The sequence below is a fragment of the Columba livia genome, chromosome 14, assembly GCF_036013475.1.
Source record: "Columba livia isolate bColLiv1 breed racing homer chromosome 14, bColLiv1.pat.W.v2, whole genome shotgun sequence".
Lineage (NCBI taxonomy): Eukaryota > Metazoa > Chordata > Aves > Columbiformes > Columbidae > Columba > Columba livia.
This window is the reverse complement of record NC_088615.1, coordinates 11,495,686-11,505,054: the sequence shown is the minus strand read 5'-3', so window position 1 is coordinate 11,505,054 and position 9,369 is coordinate 11,495,686. Positions and strand designations below refer to the sequence as shown.

Sequence of the window (9,369 nt, the reverse complement as noted above, 5' to 3'; positions counted from 1 at the left end):
CAACAAATGCCCGCACTCTCAGAAAAATATGCAGTAATATTTTATCAGATATAACAGACCTATTAAACTGAATAAACATTTGTTCACCAAGTAATTGCTTTTTCTCCTCCAAATTAACAACTCGGAGAGGTGAGAAGCTGGCAAAAGACGAAACACAATGACAAAAGTAGAAAACTATCAGAGGCCCACAGTTAACGTACATATATTCAAACAGTACGTCCCAGCTCAATGGAAACCAGTATGACTTTGCTAATGAGGCCAAGATTTCACTCATAATTTTTCAATCCAGAGTATTTACCATGAGTTTCAGAATTAGTTTTAGGTATGGTGAAGAGGCCTACCTATCCAACTCTGGGAAGCAGTTAGTACTAAACAGATCTGAACACTTGTTTTCCAAAAAACAACTTTTTTTTTTTTTCAGTAGCTAAAATCAATCCAGCTACTCTATTGTCCATGTCTGCCTGGAAATGGTAACAATTAATGACAAACATAATATGCCACAAAGTCCCTAAGCCGCTGACTGCCAGCATCAGTAATCATTCACCTGTGAGAATCACAGAATCAGTTCAGGTTGGAATAGACCATGGAGGTTGCCTGGTTCCCCACATCCTTGCCCCACCACCAGACCATGGGCAGTTTAGAAGACATTAATTTTTTAATATCTCCAAGCATGGAGCTTCCATAATCTTTCTGGTCAACCTGTTCCATTGCTTGACTTCTCTCACTCTAAAATTTGTTCTCCTCACATCTAACTGGAATTTGTCTTGCTACAATTTGCACTACTTTCTCTCTTCCTTTCACTGTGCACCTCATAGAAGGGTTTGGCTCTTGTCTTCTCTGCACACCCCTATAAAGCAGCTGAAGACAACAATGAGATTTTGTCTTCTTTCTTTAAACTGAACAAACCACTTGTCTCAGTCTTTGCTAGTATGACATGAGCTTCATTCCTCTTAATACCTTGGTGGTTCTTCACTAGATTTGCTCCAGTATTTCAGTGTCTTTCTTGTGCTGAGGAGCCCAGAACTGTGCACAGAAATCTAGATGCAGTCTCATAAGTGCTGAACAGGGAGCAACAACAATTTTTTTGACTTGATAACTACATTCTTACTTATAGAGCTTAGCATGCAGAGTTGGACTTGTTCACTATAGGGGCAAACCATTGACTCATGTTCAACCACCAAGAGAAGAACCGCTTTATTCTCCTCTCAATCTGCCAGCGAATGTTCTCGAAGACAGCACTGGGGCCTAGATGAACCTTTGGCCTATCTGAGCGTGACAGGTCTCAGGTTGTCAGACCAGCTCCATATGAAGACTATCAGGGCAAACAAGTCTCTGCAAGTCTGGACAGAAAGATGCCTCAGATGAAACATCATTTTTTCAGTCAAACAGTGACTATTTTCTCCAGTTGACTAACGAGTATTCTGCCCATTATTAAAGCTAGGTATACAGCCACTGAGATATTTCGGTATCCTTTTAAACTGAGGTTGCAATAAATGCTTTGTGGTACTATTTTTTTACCAAATTTCATTTTGAGATTTTGCATATGAGTGTTAACTCACTGCAGAAAGTGAAACTGACTCTTTCTGTGAATGGCATTTTTCTTCTCAGACCTTCAAGACAGCTTTGGTATTTCAATACACAAAAACCTTCAGAGCTTCAGCTGACCCCCTGTTGTGTCCCGCTTGTAGAGAGATGCTATTTACACATCATACAATATATCACAGCGTCTCATCAGAACTATATCCCTCCTATCCGAGTGGTCTGGGCAAGCCCTACAAAGCTTAAGGTCCGCTGCTCAGACAATTAATCTTATTTTATTCAAAAGCCCTAATCAAAATACCTAAACATTACCAGAAAGAAAACATTCACACCATGGTTTTCCTGCTATGGGGCATAGAATAAGCATCAGGAATCCTTTCAAGAGCAATGTAATTTTCAAATGCTAAGAAAAATCTGATGCAAAATCCACCTCGCTCATTAGCCCCCTCCAACGTCCAAAAGTTCTCCCTTACTACACTAGTCCTCAGAAAATCTTCCTACGTCAACTCAGAAGACTGGACACAGATGTCTATATTCTTCCACTAGGAGAATGGGATTGATCCCGAAGTTGCATCAGACTCTATAGCACCGTATTAGGCAAGACAATGAAACTAAAGTGGCAGATTTCCTCATACCAGTGTCAAAGAACTTGCGTGTTCTGTCAAGCTGCAGTTCTATAGTTTCAAGATATTCTCAAGCACCTTGCTTGCTCAAAACTATTCAGACTCTGAGTACCTTCTGGGTTGTTTTGGGTTTTGATCTTGTTGCCTAGTGTTGGTAATTGTCCATCAATCAACGAACATATCCTGAATATTCTCTATGAGTTCACACATGTTCTATGTCAGGCTCTTCAGAAAAGTTTTTGCTTTCCAAAACAAAAATTCCACTGACACCCTAAAGCAGCAGAATCAAGACCAACCCCAATTTAAATCACAGCCTGTCTGATGTGGTCTTCACCTCACAGGAATATACATAAATGTCCAAGTTAAGAACGAATGAAAATTTAAAATGAAATCACTAAAGTAAGGGCATATAAAAAAAAAAAAATCTAGAATCCTCCACCTCAAATAAGATCTTTACATATCTTTACATAGCATGGAACTGGAATTTGATGGCATCTATTTTATTTTTTTTTTGTGCCATTAAGTGATCAGAAATTAACCATTTTTTTACTACCTACATTCTTTAAAGACAAGATGATCTGTATCCCTCTTGGTTTCAACATGAGTTAGTGGGGCACAAGGTCTACTTGGCTTGTTACAACCTTTACTGTAAGAACTTAGTCCCTGTGAAATTAGTAAATATGAGCCTAAGTCTTGCATGGGAAAAAACCCCTTAGCTATTTTGCAAGGTGATCACGGAAATACTGTGAACTGTAATGGTGCACAGGGATCTTTCATATTGAGAGAATTTGCACATCTATGTTGTAAATTGCTAAAGAGAAGGCAATTCTGGAATGACAGGTTCAAACTTTTGTTTAGGCTCAAAACTTCACGTGATTTGGACTTGATGAAAATTAAGACTCGGATCTGAGTTTCCCATTGTGATTCTATCCCTGGTCTGTACTATAAAAGCCAGAAAATTATGGCCATTGATTAAGTCATTAACACACTGCTATGTTGGATTTGTTTAAAGAATCCCACCTGATAAGACATCTACTTTGCTGGAAATAGCAATAAAGGATATGGGCAGGCAGAGGATCTTCTCCATATCCTCATGACAGTAAACTAGGCAGTAACTCAGCAAGATGCACAATGGCCACCTTCTTTGCTAGGCAGTGACACGTGGTGTCTTTGCTCCTTCTGTCACCACGCATTGCTTCTGATCTCTAAACTGGTGGAACTTCAAAGCCAGAAGAACACTGAAAGACTGGGACATCTTCTGGGCTGTGTGTGAAGGTGAGGGTATTCACATGAAACAGACTTTTGCAAGCAGCAGCTGCTAACACAGAGCAGTCTGATAGGGCTCAGCACATGGCCACACTAACCAGCATCACTTCTATCCACAGTCAGTGACAAGGGTCTCCAAAATTTCAAGAGAATGGGACTTATGCATTTCAGCTCTACTGGTATGAATATTTTGGAACACACCCAGTAAAAATTATTTTTTACTCTGGGAATTCTATTAATCTCTAAGGGTCAAGATGACAGTGACAGAACAGCAATACGTAACCACCTTATTGAGTCACTCCTTGAACTTGCTACTTGAGATGGAACAGTTAATTAAGCTGCGGATTAGCCAAAGTACAATACATCTCCTTTTATCAACACAATGCATGACGTGACGCTCATCTTCGCCCTTCGTGTTGTACAGAAGACATTCTTATTGCCACTACCCATGGGCAACACCTTCTTCTAATTACCTTCTCTACAAGGGGGATTTCGTCATCAGGGTTTCTGCTCTTTGTGCGTGCATGTATACATATATATATCTGCCCTCACAGACACACAAATCCGCATTTAAGCTAAGTGTACTGGAATACTCAGAGCATAGATTGGCTGTGAAACAGATCAAGAACTCATGTCTGCCATGAAGATAACCGGTGCCTTTGTGCTTCTCGCCCTGGCAGTTCTTTGCTTAGCAAGTGAGTAACCTTTTTAAATTTCTGATATATTATAGTTCTAACGTTCAAACAACAGAAGCTTCTTGGTCTACTGGGACGGTAAGCAATGGTTGCTGGACTTGGGTGGCAGAAAGTGAAATTTTATGCTTGTGCACTATTTAGCAACCAATATTGCAGCAGCTTTACAGTTGCCAACTTGTGTAGGTTAAATCCATATTTTGCTAGTGGTGTGAATCAGAGCTGCGTTCTGTGTTGTAATTAAAATTGAACCATAAAGCCTCAGAACTACAGCAGGCTTTTAGCTTTTCATTTGAACTATCTGAGCAGGGAGCTTGGAGCTGGTGATTTCCTTCTCCTGACAAACTGAGCAAGCAGGACACATCATGCATGGGACACATCATATGCATGTCTTTATGATGTTAGTTTGCCAGATGGGAGAGAGCCCTGAGTGCAGGTTACTCTGTAGTGAAATAAAGAGAAATTTCTTGAGCATTCACTTGGTAGGGTTTTTTTTAAACAAAAACTTGCAATAAAAATAAAGATCTAGAAAAATAAGTAGAATAACTGAGAGGAGAGTCCAAGTCTTCTTTGCTAGTAGCATAGCAGTTCAACAGCAGTATGAATGTTAAAGAAGCAAAACAATGAAAATGTTATAACAAAACCAAAGTTATGAAACAAAACAATGTTTCCATTGTAATAGCTCTGAAAATTTTGCTTTGAAAATTTTCTCAGAACGCCCATTTTAATGAAATGGCAGGGAGTTTCTGATGGAAACTCCTTTCAGACAGTGTTTCATTTAGTGTAGATAAATAAATATTGCTTTCAGAAGAATTCAAGCAAATCACTTCCTTGAACTTTCTAGTTTCTCTTGTCTGCATCAAAACATTATGGAGCAATACTTTTTGAACTCGTCTTGTTTTGCATTCACTTCCAAATATATAGTGAATACTAAAAGGTTACCAGAGAAAAAAAATCTTTTTTTTTTTTTTTTTTTTGTGGGAGTGGCTTAAATCGGGTCCAATTCCAGAATAATGAAAGCTCAATCAAATGTCTGGTGACATAGCCTGAAACTTGACATGGAGCATTATTTATGCTAGTTTTCTTTACTCTGAACAGCTTTATTTGATGAGAAGATATAAGCAGCTCCATGAAAGGAAGTTTCAGTGGAAAGCTTAATGGATTTATAGATCAAAAAAGCTATAATTAGTCATTAAGACAAATGCTAAAGCTTTATTGCCTTTCAGATTGTAAACATTTTCTTCCTGCTCCTTCTGCACAAAAGCCTCTGCCTGATAACTTTTATCCCTTGGAAGCCACAGAATGACAATTACAGGACAGGAGGAGAACAAAATACATTCCTAAAGACAGTAACAAATGTGTCACCATAATGGAGGCATGCCAATATTACTTTATTACTTTCTGGGAGATATAATTATAATTGTTTTGAAGTAGCTTTATGAAGCCCCACCTGAGGACAGGGTTTCATTACATTAGATGCCATATGTATGCAAGACAGGAGCCAATCCTTCTGCCAAATAGTTTTGAAACCATATCAACTGGCAAGGAAAACCACTTTTTAAAGTGGTATTATGATCCAAATTGCACTACTGTCATTATATATATTATTACATTTTAATGAAGATATTATCCTCATTATTGACAGAAAATAAAAGTATAAAAGAACTGTGTGATTTGCTTACAGCCTCAGTTATGCTCAACAAATTTCATCCTAAACAGACTCGCCATTGAACATAAAATTGACTCCTGGGTCTTCAGTCTTCGTCTGGTGAAAAGGGGAAATTGCCTCTAACAACAAAGGCTGTTCTAATTGCTGACACAGATTTCTAATGCTAACGATACAATAAGGTCCACTTGTTTAATAGGTCCTGACACCTGTATCTTATTAAACACTGAAAAGCTCTGTTAGTTGCTTTCAAGGAGGTAAGAGAGTTGGTGTTGCTGGAAGGGCTGCTACTAGTGAAAGCATCCTAGTTGCAAGCTGAACGTTCAAAAGCATTTTTTTTTTATTTTATCTTTTGTGATTCTGTTTATATTGCAGATGCTGCCAAAGAGAATGAGGTGAGTAATGTTCTCCTTTATTTCTGGATTAAGATATATAGTTTGTAACAACATGAGATCACATTAAAAAAAATCACGTTAAACATTAATTAAATGCTGCCAAAGTATTGAGATTTCAGAGAGCAATCCCTGAGTTTGAGATATGTGGTTACTGAACAACTGCCCTGGAAACTTCCAGACGCTTTTACCTGTAATGTAGTCTGGGCAAGAAATGGGACAAGGTCAAATTTTAAGTTGGATAAATGAAGATTTTAAAAATATTTATCTGGTAATGGCACCATAAGACTTTCTTGGTGTCTTTCAGATTCCAACTCATGTACCTAGAGATTTTAACTTCTCTCTGGCTATGCTGGAGTGTCTGTCCTGGAGTCAACCTCTGAAAGAAATGACGCATCGAGCAATAAAAATCCTTACTCAGCCGAGCAGAGACAAGCTGTGCGGTGGTCCAGTGGACAGTAATAGGGAGTGGAGGACACACACAGAGCTGCTCCCATACCAGCACAACATCTACAGCCTCTGACACCTAAAACTACACCAGGACATACACACTTTTCCAGGAAGAGCCTGTTTCACTCTCCACACCAAACTATCTTGCCCATTTTTCCAGCTGTTACATATATATATATATGGGGCAAATTAACTTATTTTATAGGTTTTTTTGTTAGCTGGCCCTTGCCTCTCACAAGTTGGTGGTTGAACAGTGTTTAAATGGTATAAGTTACAAGCCACAGAGATTCCCTCCCGTGCTGCTGCCTCTGCTGAGTTATGTTGTGGGAACCTGGCAGCTCTGTCAGGTTTCTGACCTGCTTTGGCAATTGGGGCTCAGTGTGCTGCCTCAGAAAAACCTAGGGAAACTAACATCCCATATTCTCTCTCTTTTTATAAGTGGGACAGTGGGTTTAAGCCCATAATACACACAAAAGGGTTATTGGCTAGTGCCTCTCTTTGCCACTGGAGACCTCCCGGTCTGTGCTGAGCCCTGGCACAGGGATGGCCACACACACCTCCTCGCTCTTCACCCGCCTACAGACCCCAGGCAATGATTACTGTAAAACTAATCTTATCACCTGTATAAATTTTATCATCTGTAATAAATTCCAGGGTTTGGCTGAAGTAACACTCATGTCCTTCACTAAGAGCTGGAATTAAGGGGGGGAAAAAAAATCAGGCCATAACAAGAGAACAGCAAGGCTGAGTTCTGTTTTAAATCCTTTCACCAGCGTAAAATGCAGCAAGAGTTGATACTTGTGCAATAAAGAGGCAGAAACCCTTCACAGCCTTGAAAATTAATCTCACCTGAATTTACTGAAATATTGCAACTGGGCAGAAAAATATATGAAGACTCACCTTTCCTGTAGTTGGAAAAAGGGCTGTATTTTTTTCCAGTGCCTGAATTCTCATACAGCAAAGTCCCTGAAGGTGCTCAGTGCCTGACATGGGTAGTGTCACACACATCTCTGTCAGAGGAATGGGGTTTATTTTGAGGTTTAGGCTCAGCTAGTGTAGAAGATGGAGCCTCATTGACTGCGTTGATGTAGAGCACCTGACAAGTTTGTCCAAAAATTTCATATATCATTTGTGTAGGTGAATGGAGAATGTGACAGATTCAAAGCAAAATGATACTGTATTTGCAGGTAGACTGCAGTGAATACAAGAGTTTACAGAGAGGAAAACCTATTTACTGTGAAAGACTCTATCAACCTTTCTGTGGCTCTGACGGGAAAACATATAACAACAAATGCTCTTTCTGCAAAGCAATCCTGTAAGTACAATACTACATAGTTACTCCTGAATGAGACAGAATCTGAGTTTAGCTGAGTTATCTGGTATTTCCGTTCCTCCTAAGGACTATCATTTTTTTCAGGGTAGCTACTCTTCTGCTTCCCTGCTCAATCTTTATAGACTAATCGTTTCTCCCATCAATAAGGTCCAATTGTTCTAAACAAATGACTTTGATGTTTGTGTGAGTACCTTCCTATTCCAGCAGAAAGCGTAGAGGTCAGACAGTAAAGAGTCCAATGAACAACACATGGCTAACAAGACACCTGTACACAAATCAGATCATATAAGAATTCAAAAGTGGTACCAGAAAAATCTTGCTTTTTATGGACAAAATAAGTAATTTTGAGAAGAAAAATGTTTACGGATCAGTGTCTTCTTGTCTGCTACAAATGTTTATAGTATATTCTCTGTTAGCAAGCTGTTGGTTGAGGACTTCAGAGAGGTTTTAGTTTACAAAACGTTACTGTCTGCAACATCTATATCCTTCCTTTCCTTTGCAGGAGAAGCAGAGGTGCCTTACATTTGAAGCAAGCAGGGGCATGCTGAATGAGTTCTGCATGACAGAGAAGAGCGCTGAGAACAGCTTTACACTGCCTTATCACAATCTCTTACTTTAATTTCATTCATCCTGCATGTTCTGATGACAGTGAACAAAGCACAAAGTAGGCTATTCAGCTGTGCTCTGTCATTTGCTGCTTCTCTCTGCTCCAGAGTGTTGGGATTGACACTCCTGTCCTCTATGCGAACCATTTCCTCAGGATTTTCAGGAGCATTCTTATATCTGTAGCAAGCTGGTTTCCACATGAGCTCTTCCTTATACTTTCGTCTCCGTGGTTAAAGTTCAAATCTTCTAAAAATGCCATCTGATTTTAATGGACTCAAGTCAGTGCAGGCATTGCCTCTGCTTTCCTCGTTGGTGAAGTGTTTTCTTTCATTTACCCAGAAACTTTTGCAGATGCTTCTTTTCAAAGGTCTCAGCTTTCCTAGGCACTACTTCAACTCATTCAGTTTTGTAGATAAATTTTAAATTTTCATTTTTCTTCCAACGTTGTACAATTCTGATTCATGTATGTTGTTTAGCTACTTAGATTGCATAGTTATTAAAATAAACGTTAACTTTTTTATTTGTCCATGATGACCTTTCTGGAGAATATGTTTATTGCATCCATTATTCACAAATAATATATTTCCTGAGTTACAGAAGATAATCACAGAGCAGGAGCTAGGGACGGATATTAAAAAAACAAAGCCTGGAAGGCAGAAGTTGTAACACTGACAATATGCACTAGATGGCCTCATGTTACTGGAATTTATCCTGCGACCTGGCTCTTTTTTCCTTCAAATGAAACAAATCTGGTAAACCGTTAAGATTGTAAATGCTTTAAGTCTTGTCATTTAAATGCGAT

At 39.0% G+C, this 9,369-nt stretch overlaps 1 protein-coding gene across 2 annotated transcripts; it reads left to right on the top strand.

Moving 5' to 3' along the window:
• The first annotated feature begins 3,801 nt into the window (after window positions 1-3,801).
• LOC102097394 (ovomucoid) lies at window positions 3,802-9,084 on the top strand. Of its 2 annotated transcripts, XM_065030027.1 has the most exons (4): window positions 3,971-4,123; window positions 6,162-6,181; window positions 7,816-7,943; window positions 8,464-9,084. In XM_065030027.1, exons 1-4 carry the CDS (start codon window positions 4,060-4,062, stop codon window positions 8,507-8,509), a joined length of 258 nt encoding a protein of 85 aa, XP_064886099.1. In that variant the 5' UTR covers window positions 3,971-4,059; the 3' UTR covers window positions 8,510-9,084. The 2 variants fall into 2 exon arrangements, with proteins under 2 accessions (XP_064886098.1, XP_064886099.1); XM_065030026.1 differs by lacking the exons at window positions 7,816-7,943; window positions 8,464-9,084 and adding an exon at window positions 6,486-7,785 and having other exon boundaries at window positions 3,802-4,123.
• The last annotated feature ends 285 nt before the right edge of the window (window positions 9,085-9,369 follow it).